The 27718-nt window shown below is 44.1% G+C and overlaps 1 protein-coding gene across 4 annotated transcripts in view; it reads left to right on the forward strand.

The window, feature by feature from the left end:
• Positions 1-27718, forward strand: part of LOC145357098 (putative G-protein coupled receptor 139) — a 107377-nt gene that overhangs the window by 5334 nt on the left and 74325 nt on the right. For 3 of the 4 annotated variants that reach the window (XM_080210215.1, XM_080210213.1, XM_080210216.1), the window contains one exon: positions 875-6331. The exons of the other annotated variant lie outside the window; for it this stretch is intronic. In XM_080210215.1, the coding sequence (XP_080066341.1) occupies positions 875-1785 (911 nt within the window). In that variant the 3' untranslated portion in view covers positions 1786-6331. Of the gene's footprint in view, positions 1-874; positions 6332-27718 lie in introns of those variants that run through there. 4 annotated transcript variants of the gene reach the window in all.

Here is a 27718-nt window from a genome sequence, read left to right on the forward strand (position 1 = left end):
ATTCAGTGTGTTGAGTGGGCACATTTCAACTCTTGTATTAGAATCCATACAGTATGAGGGAGGACATGGGCCCACCTGCTCTGAAAGAGCATCTGCCCCAGCCCGACCTACCCCCATAGCCCTGTGTTTGCTAATCCATCGAACCTAGTACAGTTGGACACTAAGGAAAAATTTAACATGGCCAATTCATCTAACATTTTGAACTGGTTCGTATTAAGTACATCTAGGGCCTGAATGACCACCGACCCCCTAATCACCCCCTCCCAAAACCCTCATATATCACACACAGACTTGAGAATCTCAAGGGGCCTTCACAAGAAACAGAAAACTGATGATGTGGAGTAGGCTACTTAGATGGTCAAGCCTTTACCACCATGAATGACGATTGTTATTGATAATTGTCTTCAACTAGACTTGGGCATTAATTCCCTGAGACACCCCGAGACATCTTTCTCTGACATCCATAAGTATATTCAAGCATGGAGAACCTGTTGCATCCTGGAGTGGAGAGCGCCAACAATTCACAATGCTTGATGAAGTTTTTTCCTTTTCCTTTTCTCAGATATGATTGGTTACTTTAATGAAGAATGTGTCCATGTGTTTTGCACTTCTAAAAAAAAAACACCCAATCATTGTGGATCCTGTCAAGTCCCTTCATAATCCTGCATGTTTGAATCCCATTGCCTTCCATGCTTCTAACCTCCAGAGAAGAAACGCACAAATTACTCAGCTTCTCACCTTAGGAATATCTGCTGATGTGTGGCAAATCCTGAAAACGTTTTGAAATTTTTCGTACCTTTCCAATCACGCTGATAACTGGTTTGTTTTCTGCAAGTAGATCTATGAATTAATTGTGTTTTTCTCTTCCTAACAGTTAATTTAGTGACGATTGCAATCCTATCTCGCCAAAAATGTGGTCTCTCCAAATGTGTCACTTATTACCTGGTGGCTATGGCAACAGCGGATCTGCTCGTCATTGTTCTCGACTTGATACTGAGACACATTCCGATTGTTTATTCAGAAGAGTTTTATTTCCTTCGGTATGTCCATGTGTGTAATATCCATGCAGTGCTGCTTTATGCAGCAACTGACTGCTCTGTCTGGTTCACTGTCACTTTCACCTTTGATAGATTTGTTGCCATTTGCTGCCAGAAGCTGAAAAGTAAATATTGTACCGAGAAAACGGCAGTTGTGGTTTTGGGGACAGAGACTGTGCTAAGCTGCTGCAAGAACATTTTCTGGTATTTTATGTTGACAGGCTTGTATTGGTTGGGGAACGAACCTTGGTTTTGTGCTGTAACAAAGGATGTTGAAGATTCTGCAGTGTGGGTTACAATTGAATTTCTGCATCACATTTTAACACCGTGTGTCCCATTTCTCCTTATTCTGGTGCTCAATGCTGTCACCATCAGACACATTTTAGTGACCAACAGAGCCCGAACAAGATTGCTGGCTCACAAAAGTGGGGAGAGTTCCCGGGACCCAGAGATTGAGAGCCGAAGAAAATCCATGATTTTACTGTTTGTTGTCTCGGCTAACTTCATCCTGTTATGGTCAATGTTAATGGTGTTTTCCATATGGAGACGGATGTATCATTTGGGTTACAGGTCTATTTATCTACATTATTTTGTTCAAGAATTAGGCTTCATGCTGCAGCTCTTGAGTTGCTGCACAAACACTGCAATTTATGCTGTGACACAGTCTAAGTTCAGACAGCAGTTAAAAAATGTGCTGAAAAATCCTTTTCTTGCAACTGTTAAACCCATTCATGACAGGAAAAACTGAACCACTGAGTTTTTGACATTTTCGCATGTCATCTCATATTCTTTCTTGGGCAATTAGAATCTTGCTCAAGTAATAAAATTAAATCAACAAGTGTGATTGGGAAATTTAGCAAGCCCCTGGACATTGAACCATCTATCACATTTAATGGTTCATATCTCCATCATCTTTCTCCCTTATGCAAGTTCTCCTCTAGGATCAATCCATTTGAATTGTTGGTCACCTTGTTCATTATTGGATGACTCTCCTGATTTGACAGTGAGCCTGAACTTCCATATAGCTCCCCTTTCATCAAGCAATCTTATTGTACTTCTCACGCTCACTCTAACCTTTTGGACAGGGATACACCTTCAGTTACCGAATTGGATAACTCCTAGCTTTCAGTTAAGTTTAATTTTTGAACTCCACTAATGAAAAGCACAACAGAATTTTGGCTTCATCCCAGCTGAAGGTTTCCTGAGATAAATCTACAATGTGCTGGAGATTTGGAGCTGGATGAAGTCCCTGACTGGTTTGTTCCACCTTTGCATTCCCAACAGCTGTAGGTTTCTGGCTGTTTTATTATTTGTCAAGTTATCTCCATGTAACCCAAATACAGAGATCTGATTAATTGGGATAATCAGTAAAACTGAGCAGCATTCTCCATTGAGTACCAGATGGAGGGGTCAGGAAGGACATGAGGATAGCCAGAGGAAAGGAGTCCACAGAGGTGGACTGCACAGAGTCAGTCCACAGGCTCAGGCCGAAAGTAACAGGTGATGTAGCAGGGGAGTAGGGAGTCCATTCACAGACAAAATGGAGAAAATGGCAGGGGGATGGTGGAGAGGTTTAAAGGGGAATGGAGGATCAGTTGGACTTGAAACTCTCTTCTAAGGTTTGAGACACAATGACAATGCAAATAAAGTAAAAGTTACAGTCATGCAGGGACAGAATATGTGGCAGAAGGAGAGAAATAATTGAGCCAGAGAAAGAGGAAAAAATTGAAAAAGTGGGAGAAAGGCACAGAGGGGGAGAAATAGACAACAAAATAGAAATAGAAGGAGGATATATAAAGATAAAACTTTGCCTTTACAAGAGTTTGCTTCTGCCACATCCATCAATAATTTCTTTGGCTGTTGCATTTGATTAATTCGATTGATAATGATGGAACTTTATCCTCTTCTTGGTTCCCTCACTACCTGCTGCAGGAAGAAAAAGATCAGCAGCCCTGTCTAATATTACTCTGCCAGCTTTTTCTGCAGTGGTGCAATCAAGTCTCTCTTGGTAATAGACATTTAAATACACAACCAAAAGATAAAATGCTGGAAAATCTTAGCAGGTCTGGCAGCATCTATAGGGAGAAAAAGAGCTGACGTTTCGAGTCCAGATGACCCTTTGTTTCAAATTCCAGGATTCGCAGTAATTTGCTTTTATGCATTGAAACGCACAACCCAGACTGATGTGTCCTTGTCACGCTGAGTGCTTCCTCCAGGTGACGTTCCATGAGGAGGCATACTGGTTCACGAACTGAGGTTGCTTACAGTAGGAGTGAATAAGCAATAGGAATCCTTTCTCATATTTTACATGATGCAGTGAGACTGTGGGTTCTTGGGACAATTGTGTAGATTCCCAGGGCAACTCTGTCCAGTGTGTTTGCCATTGTTGTACCACCTCAGTTGGATGAAGACTGCCACCAGCACGTGGTGTAATCATGGAGGGTGATGGTATTGTCAAGCACATTGTCTGCATCGTAAAAATCCTGTGAGTATGAACATATCAGGATGTGGAATAGCTGTACCAAATGTGGTGGAAGAATCAAAATGTTAATAATGAGAAGTTACCAGAGTCAACAGTAACGTGTGTCATTGCATCACTGGACGAAAGTTCTTGTCTGTGGCCCGTTCGTCCCGTGCTTTCCAGATTTTGTAATGGTTTGAATATCTTGCTAGGCCATTTCGGGGCAATTAAGAACCATTCATATTGTTACTGATTTGGAGTCACACTTATGCCAAACAGGTACTGAAGTGACATTTCCTTCCATCAAGTATATTTGATGATCAGATAATTATTTTTATGGCAATGGCTTTGTTGTCAGAGTTAAACTAGCATTGAATTCTAGATTTGACAATTGAATGAACCTTCTGTCAGCTTTGTGGTGCTATTCGAACCAGCAACCAGTGTAATTGCGGGCCTTTAGGTAAGTGATGTGACTTTTCCACTGCACACCAACTCCACCTAACTCACTTAAAGTTGATCGTTACTACTTTCTTTTCATCCAAACAACTCATCATGTGACCTAATCCGCCAATATGTGAGGGTGCCACGTTATGTGTAATAAGTTTCCTGTGAAATACTGGAAGATACGTTCTTTCAATTGTACTTGTTTTTGAAATATAAGCTTTGGTGCAGATACACTGCTGTTTAACGATGTGGCAGAAAACATGGGAAAATAAACAGGAGTTCATTACACTCTCAAGTACTAGTAAAATCCTGGGGCCACGCATGATGCACTGCTGCCTCACAGCGTCAGGTAAGAAGGTTCTACTCATTTCTGCATGGGTTTCCTTGGGTGCTCCAGTTTCCTCCCACAGTCCAAAGATGTGTCGTTAGGTGGAGTGGCCATGCCAAAGTGTCCCACGGTGTCCAAAGATTTGGAGGCCAGGTGGATTAGTCGTGGTAAATGTGTGGGATTACGGAATAAGCCAGAGGTGGGCCTGGGTAAGATGATGTTTCAAAGAGTTGGTGCAGACTCATGGGCTGAAGAGCCTTTTTCCACACTGCAGGGATTCTATGGAAAGCTGAGTTCACTGTTAACAAGATAAAAAGTTGCAACAATTTCAAGAGGGCCAACATGTTATAAAGACAAAACAAAGGGGCCCATGATGACTGTTTGAGCTGATTTCCCAGTAATAAGACTCGTTTTGCACTGATTAATATTAGGTTGCTCCAAGAGTGCGGGGAAGTTTGAGTAACCCGGTAAATACAAAGAACAAAACAGCCCAGGAAACAGGCCCTTCAGCCCAACGAGCCTGTGCCGCCATTTTAACATTACCAGTACCCCCCTCCACCCATGCCCCTTATCTATTGTTTTATGGCAATCCACATTGAGGGAAACTAATTTAGGGACAATTTATTACTTCCAATCAGCCTAATAGCACATCTTTGGGGTGTGGGAGGAAACCGGAGCACCCGGAGAAAACCCACGCAAGCACGGGGAGAATGCGCAAACTCCCACAGACACTGGCCCAAATCCATGTGTCTGCATAGTAAACAGTATTAGTCACTGAGCTGTTGTATTGCCCAGCATCTGGTCCAGTTAAGCACACACTAACAACATGAAGCACTAGGCCACTCAAACATTCAAGAGCAGCCCAAGTACGACCATCGCGTGTATGTATGCCCCTCGTTGGACAACAAGGTGGACTGACTTAAAACCTGTGAATTAAAAGAGAATAATCATTAGTATTATACCACATCCTTTTACATTACCAGGGACGTCCCAATGCTAATGAGCCTTATTTAAACCAGTCTCCTATATCCTCCCATCTCCAACCCACTCGTGCCTGTCTAAGTTACTCTTAAACAACACCACCATGCCTGCTTCCACCACCTTGGCAGAGCATTCCATACCCCCACTACCCTCTGTGTGAAAAACCTCCCTCTAATATCTGTGTTATACCTCCCCCCTGACCTTAAGCCCATGGCCCCTCCTACTGTGCATCTCTAACATAGGAAATAGCTTACCTCTGTTTATCTATACCCTTCATAATCTTATATACCTCTATTAGACCCCCCCTCAGTCACCGTCTTTCAAGGGAAAACAGCCCCAGTTTGCTCAATCTTCCCTCATAATCCAGTCCTTCCATACCAGGCAACATCCTGGTAAACCTCTGCACTCTCTCCAGAGTCTCCACATCCTTCCGGTAGTAAGGCGACTAGAACTGGACGCAGTATTCCAAATGCAGCCTAACCAACGTTCTATACAACTGCAACATTAGACTCCAGCTCTTATATTCTGTACCCCTTCCTATAAAGGCTAACATACCATAGGCTTTCTTCACAACCTTCTCCACTTGTACTGCCACATTCAAAGACTTGTGCACTTGCACCACCAGGTCCCGCTGCGTTTCTATACTCTTTATGGGCTTACCCTTTATCGTATAACTCCCCCTACATTATTCCAGCCAAAATGCATCACCTCACATTTATCCGGATTAAACTCCATTTGCCATAAATCTGCTCAATATACCAGCCTATCAATGTCCCATTGTATTGCCAGACACTGCTCCTCACTGCCTGCCAATCCAGCCATCTTAGTGTCATCGGCAAATTTGCTGATCACACCACTTACTCCCTCTTCCAAGTCATTTATATATACTACAAAGAAAAGAAGTCCCAGTACTGAGCCCTGTGGCACACCACTAGTGACAGACCTCCAGCTAGAAAAGGACCCCTCCACTACTAGTCTCTGTCTCCTCTTAGCAAGCCAGTTCTCAACCCATCTAGATACCTGGCCTCGTATCCCATGAGCCTTAATCTTTTCTACCAACTTACCATGAGGGACTTTGTGAAATGCCTTACTGAAATCCATATAGATGACATCAACGGCTCGTCCTTCATTGACCGTTTTTGTTATATCCTCAAAAAATTCTACCAGATTCGTAAGGCAAGACTTCCATTTTACAAAGCCACGCTGCGTATCCTTAATCAGATCGCAATGCTCTAAGTGCTCATACATCCTATCCCTAAGAATCCTCTCCATCAACTTGCCTACCACTGATGTCAAACTCACCAGCCTATAGTTACTAGGGTTTTCCCTCCTACCCTTTTAAAACAACGGTACCAGGTTCGCTATCCTCCAGTCCCCTGGGACCTCACCTGTGTCCAAAGAAGAGACAAAGATTTGCGTCAGAGGCCCAGCAATCTCATCTCTCGCCTCCCTAAGCAGCCTAGGATAAATGCCATCAGGCCTTGGAGATTTATCAGTTTTAATGCTACCTAAAAGCCCTAACACTACTTCCTTAGTAATTGATAGTTCCTTCAATCGGTCTACAGCGCCCTCGATGACCGTACCAGACATCAAGCCCCTCTCCTTCGTGAATACCGACGCAAAGTTTTCATTCAGGATCTCCCCCATTCCCTAAGTCTCTAAGCACAATTCCCCTCGTCTGTCCCTGAGGGGACCGATTTTTTTTCCCCTAGCCACCCTTTTGCTCCTAACATAGGAGTAAAACGCCTTTGGATTTTCCTTAATCCTACCTGCCAAAGCCATTTCGTGCCCCCTTTTTGCTCTCCTAACTCCCCTTTTGAGATCCCTCCTACTCTGTCTGTACTCCTCCAACGCTCTCTCCGTCCCCAGTTGCTTAGAACTGACATACGCCTCTTGTTTCTTCCTGACCAGGTCCTCTATATCTCTAGTAATCCACGGCTCTCTAATCCTACCTTTCCCATCCTTCCTCCTAACCAGCACATGCCTTTCCTGCATCCATTTCAGTTTTCCCTTGAAAGACTCCCACATGCCTAACGTGGACTTGCCCTCCAACAACGTATCCCAGTCTGTATCCCTAAGCTCCTGCCTAATCCGGCTGTATCTAGCCTTCCCCCAATTTAGCACCCTCCCCTTAGGACAGCACTCATCTTTTTCTGTTCGTATCCTAAAGTAGACAGAGTTGTGGTCACTGTTAGCCACATGTTCAACTACTGCAACCTCAACCACCTGACCCAGGCTCATTGCCCAGGACTAAATCCAGCATAGCCCCCTATCTAGTCGGGCTATCTACATACTGCTCCAAGGACCCTTCCAATACACATCTTACGAATTCCTCCCCGTCTGAACCCCCAGCTCTAGGCACCTTCCAATCCACCCCAGGGAGATTAAAATCTCCCACTACAACTACCCTGTTCTTCCTACACTTATCCAAAATGTCTCTACATATACCCTCTTCCACTGCCCGCGGGCTGTCGGGCGGTCTGTAGTACAGCCCTGGCATAGTAATGGCTCCCTTCCTATTCGTCAACTCCACCCACAAAGACTCAATTCCCAACCCCTCTATGTTATCCTCCCTCCGCACTGCCGTGATGTGCTCCCTAACTAAGAGCGCCACTCCCCCTCTTTTCGACCCTCCCCTGTCGTGCCTGAAACACTTATACCCAGGAATATTTAGCTGCCAGTTCTGCCCTTCCTTTAACTACATCTCCGTCACTGCCACTACATCTAAATTCCTCACGAACATTAAGGCCTTAAGTTCATGCGTCTTACCCGTCACACTCCTCACATTAAAACAGATGCACTGAAAACCCTCAGGCCCACTTGGATCCTCCTTCTCCTGGGAGATTTTCCTCTCATTTAGACTTACCCTGTCACCCAACTCACTCCCACTCCCAGTGCCTACTGAGCTATCTGTCTCCTCCCCACCCCCCTCCATATTAGTTTAAACCCATATTAGTTTGAACAGAAGTGTTATGGCACTCACTGTCACCCACCCTCACTGACACCCATCCACAATCACTGATACCCACGCTTGGTTCCTCTGTTCTGGCCACCACCTCATCGTGAACTGCTTCTGCCAAGGTCAGTTCAAACTCAAATCACCTCAGGATCCACCCAGCAAAACTCCTGAATGTTCACCATCACCGCTTCCCCAGCTTTTGCAGCACGTCTGGCCACAGTTCTAAAGAACTTTGGTCACTTTTGCCCCTTCCCATTACAACCCTGCCCTCTCAGGAAATTAGCTCTCCATCCCTGCCACTGCCTGCCTGGGTCTCCATCAAATCCAGCTCCTTCCAAGAACAAATGCCAGTCCCTAAATTTCTTCAAATAGATTGATTGCTTATTTCCTTCATCACAGCCCCTCCTGTCAGCACTCTTCCTCCCATTACCACGGCTACACTTCCCCCAGAAAGTGGCACCAACCCTTTCCTAAACCCTGTACCCCCACAGCAACACCCATAACTCAGTCAACACCCGCGGCCATACCTACCATACCTTGTCTCCTAGCTAATTCGCTTTTGCACCTGAGTGCTGGGCATCCATATTATTTTTCCTCTGAAGCTCCCATGCCATCGCCGCCTGCTCCTGCCCATCACTCCAGCACCCCATGTCAACACTCGGTCCTGCCATGGGTTTTCACCTGGGATCTCGGCCAGCTTTTCTCCCAGGGCTCACTGCCTCCATGTCTACCTGCAATGCCAGCTTTACCCTAAACAATACTCTTCCCTTCTGTTGCTCCAGGATCCCAGTCACCTCCCACCATCCCAACATTCCTGCGTCCCAACATCTCTGCTGATTGTCCAGGTCAATGTGCATTCCTCCATCTTGTGAATCGCCACTTATCAATATATGCATCTCTACCCTGTCAACCTCCCTAGATTTCCACCATGCCCAGGTATATCCCCTGCCATTCACCATTCCCCACTCACCATCAGTTCCACCACTGCTGCTCTCAGCTTTTCGCTTTAGTCTGATTCAAAAAAATGACTAAGATGATCCCCACCTTCTCCGATCACCCAACACCCAGTGGACAGTTCCAGAACCCTGTGCTCCATTCATTCTGCTCGCACCATTTGATATCTAGCTCTGCCATTAGTGTGTCTGTTTCTCAGTGTCTGCCCTCCCCACCATTCTCCCCCAGCTATCACAGCAAATCCGCCAGGTTCACCCAAATGGCCCATGATGTCAACCTGAAATACAGCTGCATTGGAAGGCCCAATCCTCGTCGCTTTGAGATTTCCATGAACCCTATCTGTCTCAGCAATCCAGCTCTCCCAGACCTTGCCTGAAAATAGAACTCGCCCAAACCCAGCTCCACTATCGTCCCTGGTTCCTCAGCAACCTGGATCACCTTTCGTGCACACCACTTTATCATAATTCCTTATCTTAACCACCCCATTAACCTTATTAAATGCTGGGTTCTCCTGAGGTTTGCTAACAGTGAACTCAGTACTCGCCCTAGCACCCCAGCCCCAACCACTCAACCTCTCCAAATTTGTTCTCACAGCTAGAATCAATTCAGACCTCAGTGGATCAGTTGAAAATTGCAATAGTGAATGGGATGGCAAAAACGTTGATAATTCTGAGCAAGTCTGGTACATATTTAATTTTTGCTCATTTTGCTTCTTTCTGGTTAACGTTGATTATCATCCTTTCTCAAAGCAATTGTGGTCTTTCTAAATGACTCACTCTTTCACTTGTGGCCATGGCATTGGCAGGTCAACTCGTATTGTTTTCCATACCTAATCCTGAGGCACGTAGCATTTATCAGGATCAATTTAATTTCATGTTTTTTTACATCTCATCATCCAAGCTTTTTACTCTCACTGACTTTTCCGTCTGCTCCATCGTCACTTTCACCTTTGATTCATGGCCACTTATTTCCAGATGCTGAAATGTAATGCATGCACCGAGTAAACAGCTGTTGTTTTGGTGGCTGTCCAGAGCTGTTGTAAGCACGTGACCTTGCATTTTATGTTAACAGACTGTACTGGATAGGGAATCTCCCTCGGCTTTGTTCTGGACCATTGGATGTTCAATACTTTCAATACTCCAATCCAGTCTGCATGAAGTCTCCAAAGTAGCACCTTATCTAGGCCCACCTCTCGTAAAACCGCACTTTAATCCTAGCTACTCCACCTAACCTGCACATCTTCCACCTGTGGAAGAAATACTAATAACCTCCCAACCCTGTCCCTCCCTATCATGGATTATCCATATACACCACACATTTTAGGATATAAAAGGGAAACTTACCATAGCCAATCCACATAACCTTCATTTATTTGGACTGTGGGAGAATATCGGAGCACCTGCAGGAAAATCCACACAGACGTAGGGAGAAGTGTAAACTCTACAATCACCTGAGACAGGAGTTGAACTCAGGTCCCTGGCGCTGAGAGTCAGAAGTGCTAAGCACTGTGGCACATTTGTGTTGTGCAGTTGTCCTATTTAGTGGTCAGTGCATCATGAGTTTGGTGGCAGAGAATAGTTCTTATATTTACCCAAGCATCTTCATAGCTAATTTGCTGATTTGTCTCTGGCATATCTTCTTTGCATAGAAATAAATGAACTTTATTAACAATGCTTTTTTAACTCATTTGTGGGACATCAGTGTCACTGGCTGACCAGCATCTTTTACCCATTGCTAGTTGCCCTTGGACTGCAGTTGCGAGTCAACCACTTTGCTGTGGAGTCACATGCAGGACAGACCAGATGAGTGCAGCAGATTTCTTTAAAAGGATATTGGTGAACCAGGCAGGCTTTTTTGACAATTGTTTCATAGTCATCAGTGGCCTCTTAATTTCCTGACTTAAAAAAAAATTGAGTTCAAATTTGCCCTGGTGGATATCTGAAATCAGAAATCTGCTGATGACAATGAAACCATTGTCAATTGTTGGAAAAACCCATCTGGTTCACTGATGTTCTTTAGGGAAGAAAATCTGCTGTCCTTACCTGGTCGGGCCTACATGCCACTCCAGAACCACAGTAATGTTGTTGACCCTGAACTGCCCTTTGGCAACTGAGGATGGGCGATAAATACTGGCCAGCCTGTGGCACCCATGTCCCACAAATATATTAAAAAGGAAATTGGTCCTGAATTTCTTACTGGATTTACTGTTTAAGCTTTACATTCACTTCTACGGGATTTGGTCTCTTCTATGGGTGTAAACACCTCTGCTTCTAACTATTCAGAAACTTTCATCATTTTGAATGTTTGCCTCAGCTCATTACTTAGCTATTCTGTAGTGAAAAGAGCATTAGCATGTCCACTGCCTCCTGATTGTATCAGATAACACAATATCCCTAAATTGTTTGGACTCGGTGAGACCTCAACTCCAGCATGAAAAATATTTTAAAAAATGAATCATTAGCTGGTTTTATTCCTGGAATTAGCAAAGCTATTGTCATCTGTGTTGTCCCTTGAGAAAGTAATAAGATTTGGAACACATTGTCTAAACTAAAGTCAGAACACAGATTATACTCCAAGGTTCTGGGCTCAAGCACTGACAAACAGAGATCAGGGTGTGGATTAACTCAAAACCAGGTTTAAGAACATAAGAACATAAGAAATAGGAGCAGGAGTAGGCCATCTAGCCCTTCGAGCCTGCCCCGCCATTCAATAAGATCATGGCTGATCTGTCGTGGCTCAGTTCCACTTTCCCGCCCTCTCCCCATAACCCTTAATCCCCTCTCTTATCAAGAACCCATCAACCCGCTTCTTAAAAATATTTAGCGAGGCAGCCTCCACCACTTCAACGGGCAGAGAATTCCAGAGATTCACCACCCTTTGAGTGAAGAAGCTCCTCCTCAACTCCGTTCTAAACCACCCCCCCTTTATCTTGAGGCTGTGCCCCCTAGTCCTACTGTCTTTTTTGAGCGGGAAGAGTCTCTCCACCTCTATCCTATCCATCCCATTCATCATCTTATACGTCTCAATGAGATCTCCCCTCATTCTTCTAAACTCTAACGAGTACAAGCCTAGTTTATTCAGCCTCTCCTCATAGCTCAATCCCCTCAACTCCGGTATCAGCCTAGTAAACCTCCTCTGCACTCCCTCCAGGGCCAAAATATCCTTGCGCAGGTGCGGCGCCCAAAACTGCACACAGTACTCCAGCTGCGGCCTCACCAATGCCCTATACAGCTGCAGCAAGACCTCCCTACTTTTATATTCAATCCCCCTCGCTATGAAGGCCAGCATCCCATTCGCCTTCCTGACCACCTGCTGCACCTGCAAGCTGGGTTTTTGCGACTCATGCACAAGGACCCCGAGGTCCCTCTGCACCGTCGCCTGCTGCAGTTTTTCGCCACGTAAGTAATAGTCCTTCCTACCATTCTTCCTACCAAAGTGGACCACCTCACACTTGCCAACATTAAATTCCATTTGCCATTTCCTGGCCCATTCGCCCAGCCTATCTAGATCCTTCTGCAGACTCTCCACACCCTCCGCACAATTTGCCTTTCCCCCAATCTTGGTGTCATCAGCAAATTTCGACACCCTGCACTCGGTTCCCTCCTCCAGATCATCTATATAAATGGTAAATAGCTGAGGCCCCAGCACCGACCCCTGGGGCACCCCACTAGTCACCAACCGCCAATCCGAATAGGTTTACAACAAAAACACTGAGTATCTGTCACCTGCAATATAGAAACAAAACTTTTGTCAAAAACAAGTTTCATATTTGAGCAAGTGGGAAATTTACCCACACCTACCTATCTACAGACAATGGATCTCCACTCTGGGATTCAGTTACTACTTATCAAACCAGTTCCCTGACAGCATGAGATTTTATTCTCTGATGATTCTCCTTCACAGGGGAGATATCACTGGGTCAGAGCTGTGTGAACAATGCATGAGGGGTTTCCTGGAATTCAAACATGTGGAAGATGGATCCTTCAAGTGAGCAGCACAAGGAGGTCTTCTACTGGGGAACATCAGTGACAGAAATCCTCCCCCAGTCTCAGCTCAGGACTCAATGAAATCTACTCCCACTGTCCCAAATAGGATAAAGTGACAGCTATTCTGACAGTGGTGGTCTTGACTGAATTTCGCCTTTCAGCCTTTGTTTAAAAGTGAATAATATTGTTCACCTGAATTGCCTGATATTCAGTTCCCATTCAGTCTGAGTTAACTTCACCATCCCTCAATTCAAATCCCCACAAGCTCCTGAGTGAATGAATTAACTCTGCCTGTCAAATCTTCAAAGAACAAGACAGACAGCAAGTCATCTGCCGGTAATGCTTAATTGACTCAACAAAATAATCATCATAACTTTAGCATTGAGTACACAAATAACCAATAAAAGTAGTTGTAGACAGAGTCACCGAACAACATTAATCAGGTACAATTAATGAGGTGCTCAGTAATGCAATGAGTAAAAGGTTGTTAGCCACAATTTGTGGTGATGAGCGGTAATTGGGGCACCAGTGGATACGTTACTGATGTACATGAAAACTTATAGCAATTTATTTGCATCCTGTTACCTGTTCTTTCCACTATATATGTATCAATTCCTCATTATTGTATAGCGAGTTGTGATTTTTTACATTAAATCACAGAGTCTTAACTCTCCCTCTTGATCAGTCAGTCTGTGCTCCCAGGTGATATCTAATATCAGCTCAGCTTTCTTGTGCAAGCTTGTTGTTCTAATCTGCACATCGCTGATTACAAATTGCTTCTTATTCCTGGTATCTGAAGTCTGATGAAGATTTGCTTGAATTGAGGGTGTTTTGCCTCTGCTCAGGCTGGAACAGACGTGGCAGCAAAGCATTGCTGTGAATTGAGTCTATTGAGAGTGAGTCAGGTCAAGTTGGCTCAATTTTCAGTTTCCTGGCTATTTTATTGAGGGAAGATAGTAAAACATTGAGCGCTCAGTCCAGTTCCCCAGTTATACGATCCACTGAAACCTCCCCAACCAGATATGGTCAGCCCATTCAGTGGGTGTTTGTCCCCAGTGGCTAGTGGGATTTATCCCAGCTGAACAGACCTTGTCCCCATCCTGAACCCACATCAGATTCATTTCCCAGTATGGTGATTGAACACTGATACTGAGCAGGAACCCTGTATTCTTTACCCCCAAACACAGGAATACTGAGTGTAATTGTCAATGTCGCACTGTGGCCAGACTGAGCCCTTCCCTGGCTTCTTCCTGCCTGTACATTTTCCCAGTGGCCCCCTGGGGAACATTCAGCCTGGGTATCCTACAGTAGCAGCTCTGTGATAGCTGGGTGGCTGACTCTCGTAACCCTGGGCCTCTGATGCTGCAAGGGAGATGACACTTACTCAGCTCAGCCAACCGGATTTCAACCTGGCGCTTGGCCGCTTAAAGAAGAGGGATAGGAAATCAGAAAATATTCAGAGAATGAGAGCAGCAATGTTAATACACAGAAATATCCAGAGAGTCAGAGCAGCAATGATTATAAATTGAAACGTTCACGCTTTCACACTCAGTCCTACTCTGGATTCCTGCAGCGACTTCAGATATTTCTTTCCATTTGGACTGAACTCATTACTGAACCACCTGAAACAGATGAAAGATGAAACAGGAAATAAACAGGTCAAACAACAGTGTGAATAACAGAAGATTGGAGTTAATGGGACATATCTTTGGGTTGTTGGATTGCCGGAGACCAGCCACATAACTGAGGATGAACATTGGGACCCTATGGATGCCCTGATGCATGGATCTACCTAGGAATTATTCCAAAGGTTTACACATGTCTGGGACTTCCCTTGCTGCCTGCGACCCTGTGTGAAAGTGTCTGACTCTGAGTTAGCGACTTGAGACAGATCCACACGACTTTTTTGGATACATAGACAGATAATGTTACGCAGTGCACTGTCTGGCCTAAAACCTGATTGTTTCCACAGCAGAGTCTCTAAATAGCCACCATTGACTAGCATACAACATCTCCCACAACCTGACTTACCCCCCCCCCCCCCCCGATTCATCTCAACTACACCACACCAGTCCGACTATCTCTGCCCACTACCCCATTTAACAAAGCTTATCAAACCTCCCAAGAACCCAATCTCTCCTGACCTGATAAGCCTCTGAGTTAACCTCATTCTTCTTCTGGGACTATACTGTGCTCTGGGGTTGCTGCGCTGAAGATCCTGAGGGGAATATGCAGCAGTTTCAGGTTCGAATCATGTTCATGAACGGCTACAGCCACTGCTTGGAGGTTTCAGACCAAATTATGTATTAAAATACCAAGAAACGCTAAAAATGAAATAAATTTGAATCCAGGTCCAGAATTCTCAGTGAGTGGTTTGTACTGAGAGTGGAGTTGGGAGTCTCACTGCACAGACTGGATATCAGAGACAGAAAAATAAATGGAATTCCCAGTGTTTTAAATAATACAATTAAAAATAATAATGTACAGTATGAGACATTGTAAAAGCACAACTTGCATTGCTATAGAATGAGGAAATACTCAATGCTGAAAATGAAACATCAATAGAATATAATGAAAATGCTCAGTTGGTTAGGTAAATATTTGTGAAGGAAGAAACAAGGTTAAAGTTTGAGCTTTCATTGGAACTGGGAAATGTTAGGTTTGAAGTGGCAACGGTGGGTGGCTGGGGAAGAAACAAAGGAAGGACAAACTGGAATTACTAGAGTGATTAAATGACAAAGTGATGATGGGACAAGTCAAAATCACAGGATTCCCAGAGGAGCTCGGGAGGGACATGGGATGATCAGTGGTTTGGGAATACAGTTTGTGGTGTTGTTGAAGATAATGGCTATGATTTTACCAGAAGCTCGGAAGCCCCAACATGGGGATTGGAAATAGGTATGCCAATGTGCACAGGATAAGCACAGTTATGAAGGTTTAATTTAAAGATTATTTATTGTCACAAGGAAGCTTACATTAACACTGCAGATGCCTGTTCAGGTACACTGAAGGAGAACTTAGCACGGCCAATGCACTTAACCAGCATGTCTTTCAGGAGTGTGGAAGTTAAAATGCTCAGATTTTAAAAAAATCATGTCTTCTCTGTAACTGCTTGTGAGAATGTTATCAGTTGCAGACTTTCAAGGGAGCCGATATGCTTTCAGGATAATCTTTTTCATAGGCCTTATAATATTCTGCTTTTAGAACTTCACCAGAGGGTGAGCAAGACTGGATTTTTCCATAACAAATACCAAAGGTGAGATATGGGGATATGCTATACAAATGAACGATTAGCAGAAGTCAATTTTTCATCGAATGATAAAGGGTTAAAAGCCAGGATTTAATTGCCAAATATGTATGTCAATGAAAAACGTGAACAAAATACTTCTTCCTGATTTGCTGTGATTGACTATAACTGCTGAGTTGTTTTTCTGTAATGTCAGAACCATTCCAACCATTTCAGTGAAGGACAGGGGACGAGTTCTCCTTGTGCACAAGTAATCAAAGACCTTGCATTGGATGCATGGTGTCCAGCATTGTTTGTAAGAGTTGACTAAGTGTGCCAAAGGTTGCTGGTACCCAAGGATCTCTGTCCGTTTTTGGAGGTTCCACCAAGATTGCAAATCCCGGAATGTCGACACGGGAAGGTGCCTCGCTGACCAACTGCTCGGAGACCGCGGCTGCCTGATTTTGGGCATTGAGCCATCTTGACTGGGGGAACATACACATTGTCCTGTGTGAACACTTAGCAGGGTATGCAACAGTGGTTTGAGCCCTCTGAGGGTGCAGCATAAGGGTTGGATCCTCTGTATAGGAACATTTTCCCAAAGTTCGAGTCCCCCGAAAACTACGGTACCAATTTGATTGCTTTTTCTAATTCCAAACTGATTCTGATTGTTTTGCTTTTATACTGCATGGTGGCAGTCTGGATCAGAAGGTTTTACTCTGCTGGTATTGTAAGTGTTTTAGTCCTTTGATATCCTGTTTTATTGTGCGTGTGAGTCAGTCTTTGTCTGTGTAACCGTGTCCTATGCCAGCCAGCAGGATCTTGAACAGGTCTTGAACAGCAGGTTAGGTGTAAGGATTCGCATTTTAATCAGTAATCTCTAAACTGTCTGTGCTTTATATGCTCTGTCTGAGGCCAGAACTCTCCATTCACCTGACGAAGAGGGTAACCCCTCGAAAGCTTGTGAGAATATTATCAAATAAATAGGTTGGACTAAAACCTGGTGTTGTCAGACTTTTTACTGTGTTTACGCCAGTCCAACGCCGGCATACCCACATCAAGCCAGCAGGATAGAACAGATCCCCTCTTTGATCATGAGAAATTCATCAGGGAAGGCACATGAGCCCCCCCCCAAGGGAATACCCTTAGTTCCCATAGGCCTTTTTATCTTAGGCGGTTTTTATAGTCCAAACTCTAAACGTACATTGGCAAAGGATATATAACATGGTACAGGAACCTGATAAGGATGTGTTACATGGAGAAGTTTTGCTCAGTGTTCATGAAATATTTGGGTATATTTCAAAATGCTGGAATGTCAGCGCTAGTAAATATTGTACTGGGGTTGTATCCTGAGCTGAAGAACATGTTTGCCATGACTTGTGTTGGATGGGAGGGAAGATAGGACTTACCCAAGCTTATTAGAGACCTCCAACACTGAATGTCAGCTCCAATACTAAAAGCCAAAATCAAGAAGTGAAGTTATAGATCATGTATTATAAGCCGGCCAGCTGGGGCAGGGATGGAGGATGCAAGCTGGGGATAAGGCAATCAGCTCGCCAAGGCAGCGACACAAGTGCCTGTTTCACCTATGGCCTCCAGGGACACTGGTCCCAAGACCATATCCAGACTGTATTCAACCATTCCATCCCCGCCTCTCCCACCATCTGCACCCCCAACAACTCCCTACACCATGCACCGGCATTTAATTTAGCAATAAATGTCAATATGTGACTGCTGTTTAATATACTGCAGAATTTACTTGCATAATTTGCTATGAAATGTTATTCCTATGATGTGACTTTTTTGCTTGTTTTGATTTTCTTGACCTTGTGAAGCTTCAGTTTTGCTGTGTCGTTATCAATACTCAGTATTGTTTTGGAATGTAGTTTCTCTTTGCCAGCGAAGTCTGTCTTTATTTTCCTGTCAGTAATACTGTAGGCTTTATGAAATTGTAATTTAAATTTACTTTGCTGATTACTTTAATTCTTGCATTTGATGTATGTAATTTTATCTTTTTCATGTGTGAACATCTCGTGTAAACAGAGGTTTCTAACTGCTGTTACAGAAAAGACAATGCTTTAACAATTACAGTAAGAAATCATTTATTTTAGGCAAATGGCAAAAGTCAAATGGCTTCCCGTCTTTCAATATTGAGCATCATATTTGGGGGAGAGGGTTTGTGATACAATTGCAGTTTTCACTTGCCGAGCATTTTGAGGGCTGTATTTAAAATCTGATCAGCTGCCTTCTATGTAACCCTTGACCCCACTGTTCTCTTTAGCATAGAATTTGAGACATACAAATTTAGCAATTTTGTGATAGGAACATTTAAATTTCATCCTGACCTTACTGTAAATATTTGCAAGACCCTACGCATCAATTGGGCCAGCACCTGCACCATAGGTCACATGATCCCTGAGGCCTTTGAGGTCAAGCACCTATTTGTTCATTCCCACTACAACCATGTAGGGTTTGTGTAGCATCAGGAACGGTCTGTTCCAAACCCACTAGCCACCTGTAACACTGGCTTCCACCAGTTTGTCCAAGCCCTCCTCCCACACTTCGGTGTCCCAGATTCGTGCGAGGGCTGCTCTTGGATGTTGCTTCGAGAGTTGCCTAGTGCTTCACGTCGTTAGTATACGCTTAAACTGGACCAGCTGATGGGCAACATGACAGTTCAGTGACTATCACTGTTTGCTGTTCAGATACATGGATTTGGGCCAGTGTCTGTGGAAGTTTGCACATTCTCCCTGTGCTCGTGTGGGTTTTCTCCGGGTGCTCCGGTTTCCTCCCACACCCCAAAAACGTGCTCTTAGGCTGATTAGTGTTAACAAATTGTCCCTAAATTAGCTGTCCCTCAATCTGGTTATGGTTCCTTTATTGTGGAGTCCAGTAGACGTAGACAAAGGTCATAGGTAGAAGAGGGCACTCACAATGTTAAAATGGCGGCGTGGGCTTGTTGGGCTGAAGGGCCTGTTTCCTGTTATGTGTTGTTCTTTGTTCTTTGTAATTAGAAAAGGTTATGATTAATATTTCCACTACGATGAAAATAATTGGTGCTGCAGAACCACATGGTCCTTGATCTTCTGCTAGCAGCATTGGGGGGAGTGTGCATGGCAATCAATGACGCATGCTGTTTTTCTGTTAATGAGGATCATGGGGTTGAGACAGATATACATTGTATTCAGGAGCAGGCATGTCTTTTGCACTCAGTTGCTCAGAATAAATCCTTTGACTGGTGGAGCTGGCTCCCTAAGCTTGGCTGGTGATTTGGGGATTTGTTTTAATGCCCTCCTCAAATATCTTATGAGCCTAGCCTTGCTCATTGCCTTGTTCGTAATTATTCAGCTTGTCTCTTGCTGTATCCGTTCTTTCTGTCGCCCTCATTTTTTTTCTCCACAGCCCACCACCCCAGTGCCTTCCAGTCCTCCCAGTCTATGAACCGACCGAAGAAGAATTTAGAAAACTGATGCGCATAGACATAGAAATCATGGAGGATGCATAAGTGGGTCACAGGGCAAAAAGGGGAAAGTGTGGCAGTTAAAATGTTCAGATTGAAGTTTCATAATTTGGAAGTTAAATTGTGCAGAAGTTAAATATTCAAATTAAACATTTCATGCCTTCTCTGTACAGTAGTGGAAAATGTTTATCAGCTTACTGACCTTCGAAAGGAGCCAGACTATGCTATTCTTTGTAGGCCCCCATAACGTTTTGCTTTTTGGCCTTCATCAGAGGGTGAACAGGGCCAGATCTTTTCCATAACAAATACCAAAGGGTATGGGGATATGCTATTCAAATAAAGGATTGACAGAAGTCATCGAATGAGAAAGGTTGAAAGTCTGGCATTTAATTGGCAAATATGTATGCCAATGAAAGATGTGAAAAATCCCTTGTTCCTGATCTTCAGTAATTGAACGGATGAGCTGTTTCTCTGTAATTTCAGAACTGCTCCAGTCATCCCAGTAGACGGAAGGAGCTCTCCTTCTGCACATGTAATTAAAGACCTTGCATTGGATACATGGTGTCCGGCGCTATTTGTATTAAGAGTTGACTGAGTGTGCTAGGATTGCTGATACCCAAGGATCTCTGACACCCTCGCCCTGCTGTATAAACATCTCCCACTTCCTATGTCTTTTTGCTTTGACAAAAGATGATCTGAACTCAAAATGTCAGCTCTTTTCTCTCCTCACAGATGCTGCCAGACCTGCTGAAATTTTCTAGCATTTTCTCTTTTGGTTTCAGATTCCAGCATCCACAGTAATTTGCGTTTATTAAAAAGAATTAGAGGGGTATGCTGGGCACAGCTTGCAAGAAGTCGCCTCACTCCAACGCCATTTTGCCTTTGGTGCAACTTTTAATGGTTGTTGTAGTTTGTACACTGCGATTGCTTTGTTCCTTTGGCCCAAAGGAACATGCACCTTCCCTATAAAAAAATGACCTGTTCTTCTGTCAAAAAATACAACCTCATATTTATCCATGTTGGATTACTCAACTATGAATAAACACAGAATTGCAGACTTACTAAAGTTTAAGTTTTAAAAGTTTATTTATCAGAACAAAGAACAAAGTGAACAGCACAGAAACAGGCCCTTCTGTCCTTGAAGCCTGTGCCGATTATAAGAACATAAGAACACCAAAACTGCACACAGTACTCCAGCTGCGGCCACACCAATGCCCTATACAGCCGCAGCAAGACCTCCCTACTTTTATATTCAATCCCCCTCGCTATGAAGGCCAGCATCCCATTTGCCTTCCTGACCACCTGCTGTACCTGCAAGCTGGGTTTTTGCGACTCATGCACAAGGACCCCGAGGTCCCTCTGCACTATCGCCTGCTGCAGTTTTTCTCCACGTAAGTAATAATCCTTCCTACCATTATTCTTACCAAAGTGGACCACCTCGCACTTGCCAACATTAAATTCCATTTGCCAGTTCCCGAATTAATCTAAACAAAAAACCTTCTGTCCTTACTCGGTCCGTATCCCTTTATTTCCCCCCTATTCTAGTATCCATTCAGATGCCTCTTAAATGTTGCTAATGTGCCTGCTTCCACCATCTCCTCTGTCAGTGTGTTCTAGGCACCCATCACTCTGCGTGAAAAACTTCACTCGCACATCTTCCTTAAACCTTCCCCCCTCACAATGAACCTGTGCCCCCTTGTAATGAACACTTCCACCCTGGGGAAAATGCATCTGATTATCCATCTTGTCTATGCCTGTCATCATTTTGTAAACCACTCTGTCTCCGTCTTTCCAGTGAAAGCAATCCTAGAATACTTAACCTGTCCTCATACACCCTTGAGACCAGGCAACATCGTGGTGAACTTTAGTGCTACAAAGAAAAGTACAGCACAGGATCAGGCCCTTCAGCCCTCCAAGCCTGCACCGATCATGATGCCTGCCTAAACTAAAACCATATGCACTTACAGAGCCCCTATCTTTTCATTCCCATCCTAATCGTGTATTAGTTGAGTTGCCCCTTAAATGCTGCTATTGTGCCTGCTCCCACCACCACCCCAACCAGCACATTCCAGACATTTGTCACCATCTGTGTAAAAAAAAAGTCTGCCTCGCACATCTCCTCTAAACCTTTCCCCATGCACCTTAAACCTATGTCCCCTAGTACTTAAAATTTTTATGCTAGGAAAGAGCATCAGATTATCCACTCAGTCCATGCCACTCATAATCTTGTAAACCTCTTTCAGGTGACCCCTCAACTTCTGCTGTTCCAATGAGAACAAACCAGAGTTTATCCAACGTCTCGTCATAGCTAATCTTCTCCAGATCAGGTAACATCCTGATAAACCTCTTCTGTACCCCCTCCAAAACATCCACATCCTTCTGGTAGTGTGGCGACTAGAATTGTACACAATATTCTAAATGAGGCCTAACTAAGCTTCTGTACAGCGGCAGCATGACCTGCGAATTCTTATACTCAATGTCCCAACTGATGAAGGCAAACATGCCGTATGCCTTCTTGATTACCTTATCCGCCTGAGTTGCCACTTTCAGTGATCAGTGGACATGTGCACCCAGATCTCTCTGCCTGTCAATATTCCTAATGGTTCTACCATTTCCTTGCACTCTCTCCAAAGCTTCCACACACTTCTAGCAGTGTGGCAACCAGAACTGCTTGCAGTACACCAAATGCAGCCTAACTAAGGATCTATATAGCTGCAACATGATTTCCCAATTCGTATTAAATGCCTCCTCCGATGAAGGTAAGCATGCCATATGCTTTGTTAATCATCTTGGTTACTTGTGTTGCCACTTTTAGGGAACTATGGACCTGCATGCCCAGACCCCTTTATATGTAAATACTCCTAAGGGTTCTATCATTTACAGTATAATTCACATCTGAACTTGATCCACCAAAATGCATCATCTCACATTATGATTAATAATGGATTAAACTCCAGCTGCCATTTCTGTGCCCAAGTCTGAAATCTATCCTGTTGTATCCTCTGACAATTCCCGGCATTGCCAGCAGCTCCACAAATCCTCGTGTCATCTGTAAACTTACTAATCAGACCCGCTACGTTTTTCTCTGGATCAAACTTCCGGCCCAACACCCCCTTTAGGGAGTGGGCGCTGGAGCTCTTAAGGGAAGGGGAGATGTGGGCTATCAATGACAGCATGGTCAGACTGCCGTCAAGACATGAGCATCTGTCATTCCTCCACTCTGAGGCAATGTCTAAGGGGCATGGATTTTAGTTGTGAGGGGAAATGTTTTACGCAGAGGGTGGTGGATGCCTGGAACTCACTGCCGGGGGAGGTCAAGGAGGCAAAAACGAGGGTGACCTTTAATAAGCGTTTTAAAGATACATGGTTGGGATGGGAATAGAGGCGTGTGGTCCCCAGAAGGGTAGGGGGGTTACAAATCAGATGGGCAGTCTGGAGGGCCGAAGGGCTTGTTCCTGTGATGTAATTTTCTTTGCAGTTTGTTCTATGTTCAATGAAGAAATGCAAATCACGTGTTTTGCATCCCAATTCCTCTCCCTCTCTGCACTTAACCTTGTGTCCTGTGTTGCAGGGACATAACCAGATGCCCTGGGACTTCTGGACTACAGGCCCCTACCCAGGATCAGGATAGCTCGGATGAGTCCTCAGAGGAAGTGGGTGAAGGGACTTCTGAGGGTGGCACCATTTTAGCGTCAGCTTCCACCTCATAACTCACCATTCCAGACGCTGACATGTCAGTGGGTCCAGTTAATGATGAGGCTTCTGGGTCACTCTCTGGTACACACGACACATCTGATAATGTACATCGGGTGGAGGAGGGAACCTCCGAGGTCAGTGGCTTGCGGAGGCCTGCTGGAGGGGAGGATTCAGCTGGCCCAGGCTACATACAGGGCCTCTGAGATCACTTCTCCCTCAGCTGCTGAAGATACAGCAACAGAGCCAAGGAATGCAGGAGGGGCTGACGGCCACACTGGACTGACTGTGAGGGTGCTGGAAGGAGTCCTGTCTTGTGTGGTTCTCAGGCCTATACTGCAAGGCTGGTGTCCGCAGTGGAAAGTGTGGGGCAGGGGATCCTCACCATGAGCAGCAGCTCCGAAGGATGGCTGAGTTACATCCAGTGTGTGAAAAAATTGCCCTCTCTGGACCCTTTCGTATCTCTCCCCTCTCACCTTAAATGATGCCTCGAGTTTGAGACTCCCCTAACTTTGGGAAAAGATGTTGACTATCTAGCTGGAACAAGTCCTGGGGGCGATTCTCCAAAAAAAAATTCTAAGTGATCAACTGGTTGGAAAACTGATACAAATCAAGCTAGTTTTAGAAGTTCAAAATTTCATCACTCAAATTCCTAGGAGGGGGTGGGTATGGATTTCACTGTTCTCAATCTGTCTCTGTCTCTCTGTGTCACCCTCTCTGTCACTCTCTTTCACTCTCTTGGTCTGCCTTTCTTTGTCTGCCTGTCTCTGTTTGCCTCTCTCTCTGTGTTCTCCCACTCTGTGTCCCTCTCAGTGTTTCTCTCACTCTCTCTGCCCCGCTCTCTCTCTCTGTCTCCTTGTCTTACTCTGTGTGTATCAGTGCCTGTGACATCTCTGTGCGTTAATGGATTATGTTTTGAAAAGGACAAAAGGAAACTACTGCGGATGCTCAAATCTGAAACTAAAAGAGGAAACGCTGGAAAATCTCAGCAGGTCTGACAGCATCAGTAAGGAGAGAGAAGAGCTGATGTTTCAAGTCCAGATGACCCTTTGTCAAAGCTCAAAAATTTGAGAAAGGGTCATCTGGACTCGCAACATCAGTTTTTTTTCTCTCCTTAGAGATGCTGCCATGTTTTTAAAAGAGCTTGGCTCATCTTCAAGAGGGAGTTTAATCACTCACAGGACTGATGAGAAATCTCCAAATTTGGGACAACATACACACACACATGCACAGATACACACTAATATATATTATATGCATAGAATATTTATGTATACATATAATATAGTATATATACACACTTATACACACACAGATACACAATGATGCACATACATACACACTGATATACAGCCTGATACACTCTGGTACACACTGATACACACCCTGATGCAAACTGATGTACACTCTGATAGACTCTGATAGACACACAAACATTGATACACAGATACACACAGATATGAACAAACACTGATACAGACTAGCTTCCTGATTGGTTGAAGCGTCTGTTACTCAGCAAATTGAGCTCCCAGACTTTTTATTGGGGTGCGGGGGTGTGGGGAGGTGGGGGGGTGGTGCTGGCCATTAGCTGCTGGTGTCCTGATTGGCTGACAGTCATTCAGCCCAGTCTATGATTGGTTCATCCACTGTCAGTCAAAGTGCAGAGATCAGTCATTGGTAGACTGGGCTGTCAGGAAGTGAGTGGTAATTCTGATTGGCTGATTTGGGCAGTAGATGCTCTGGTTTCTGATTGGCTGAGGCAGTCAGTTAGCAATCCAGTATCTGATTGGCTGAGGCTGTCAGTGATCCCGCTCTGTGATTGGCTGTCAGTCAGTTTTGTTTCTTCATTGATTGGATAATTGATGTAACCGGATATTTCACCGCAATTCTGATCCGCTCCCTGAACTTGGATTGAGTCACCATGTAAATAAATGTTTTTGTGCAGCAATTTATATCCCGCAGTATTATTCCAACTTGTTGAAATATCATTTCAGGAAGAGTGAGGTCAATTAATCCTGTTGAATAGATAAAATATATAACAGACACTGCCCAGAGGAGAATGAAAGCTCCGGATATGCTGAAGAGTAAAATCATTGACTTCTTTCTGCTCTCCATTTCGGGGTCTTTGTGATTCTCTCCCTGACCCTGAGCCCTCAGTCCCTTCCGGACTCGACTGGTCACTAAAATGTGACTGACTGTCAAAGCGTTAATCAACAGGATTAAACCAAATGGGAGCAATGGGGTTAAAATCTGATCAAACCAGGCAAATAGAACCCAGCCAAGATCAGTTAAAACACATGTCTTTGTCTTACATGCCCACTGGATATTGCTGATTATCCACAAAGGTTCATACATAAAGTACACCGGTATGTTTTTCACAGAAAGCAGGATGCCAGTTGTTGTCAGAACCACAGCCGCAGTTTTCCCGGTGCAATATTTAGTTTTCAGTTTCTGGCAGTGAATGGCCACAAATCGATCAAAGGAGAAAGTGACAGTGAACCAGACTGAACAGTCTCTGACTGCAAACAGCAGGATGTCATGAACACGACACACAGAGGTGAGGTCCAGGAAATTCCATGGGAAATAATAATAATTTATCTTGCTGAGAATGTGGTTAAGGATGATGAACAGTAGATCTGCTGCTGCCATGGCTACCAGGTAGCGAGTGGTGCAGGTGGAGAGGCCACACTTTCCCCAACACAGGATCACAATTCCCAGTAAATTAACTGTCAGAGAAAAAGAGATGAGTCAGGAAATTAGTGAGTAAACATTCTCCATGTGCGAACCAACAGTAAGGAGAGGTTTTCAGTCTCAATCTGGGGTGGCGGTGTTGTTGGAGGAGATGTGTTGGAGATTAACATTGCAGACTGGCAAACAACCAATGTAACACCACTGGTTAAGGATGGGCTGTGGGACTGGAAGGTGTGGATTATGCATCTCTCACTTTGATGGAATCAGTCTACATATTCTGATCATTCACATATTGATGTGAGGTTGGATTTCTCGTTTGATCTGTTCTAGAGGAATATCTCAGACCGGGCAGGTTTTCCAATTAGATCCAACCTGGACAGAAATATACCAGAGGTTGGCAATTGGATCTGCCATCCCTTCCTGCACCCATTTATCAGAGCCTACCACGGACTGAGCACTTTCCTGGACTGCTGGAGTTGGATGTCAATTCTGAATAATTCTATTTATATTTCCCTCTTCAAATTTCTTCCCCATTCTGTCTCTCACCCCCCTCCCCCTTTTTTGATTTTATTTCCCAGATACCTTGCTATGTCTGTCTCTTTTTCTAGTCTTCTCTTCCTCTACTTTATCCCTTTTCTTCATGTATCTATCTCTCATACCCTCTTCCTGTCTCTCCAGTTTTCTTCCCTTTCTCCAGATTTCTCTCCCATCCAATCACTTTCCATTCTTCAATCTGATTCTAGCTTTCTCCCCTCATCTGCCTGTCTCTGTCTAACCTCTGTCTCTATTTGACTGTTTCTCCCAATATCTATCTCTCTCCATAATTATCTCTCCCTCCCTCACTTTCTCCCCTTCTCTGTGTATCTCCCTCCAACATCTCTCTTTCTCTCTCCAGTTATTATTGTGTGGCTTTTAATCAGAGCAAGATCCCATTTACAGCAATATAATGATATTTGGAGAGGACAAGGGGTGCAATCCTCCCCAGCAGCCCATCAACACCATGTGTACACTGAGCTTGGATACATGTCCCTTCAGTAACAGAGAGAATAAAGTCCCCCCTTCAACTGGGAACAAGCTATGTCCATTCCTTGATGGACTTTTTTTTGATTCTCCCAGTTTGTGTTTATGTACTTATTTATGTGTGTGTTTGTTTGTTTATTTAATTGATTTCAATTGCACTCATAAACTCTGAGATTACACATTCCCAAAGCCTTTAATTTCTACACTGCAGAATCACCTCAAGGATTGAGGTTGCAACATGGTTTGAATTTTTTTAAAATATATGAACTAGCAGATTACAAAATTGAGTTCAGTGATAGATAATATTTATCTTTAGATAGAGTTAACTCTTTCCCAACATTGAAAAATGCCAATCAAATTTTCAGTTAAAGCAAGTGGAAAGATGCTGTCTATTAAAACACCATCAGTCCCATCACAAGATCTCAGATTGCTTCAGTGATATCTGTCACTAGACTGTGACATTTCAGTGATTGAATTT

The sequence above is a fragment of the Carcharhinus amblyrhynchos genome, chromosome 22 (genome assembly GCF_965287045.1).
Source record: "Carcharhinus amblyrhynchos chromosome 22, sCarAmb.v2.hapA, whole genome shotgun sequence".
In the NCBI taxonomy this organism is placed as follows: Eukaryota; Metazoa; Chordata; class Chondrichthyes; order Carcharhiniformes; family Carcharhinidae; genus Carcharhinus; species Carcharhinus amblyrhynchos.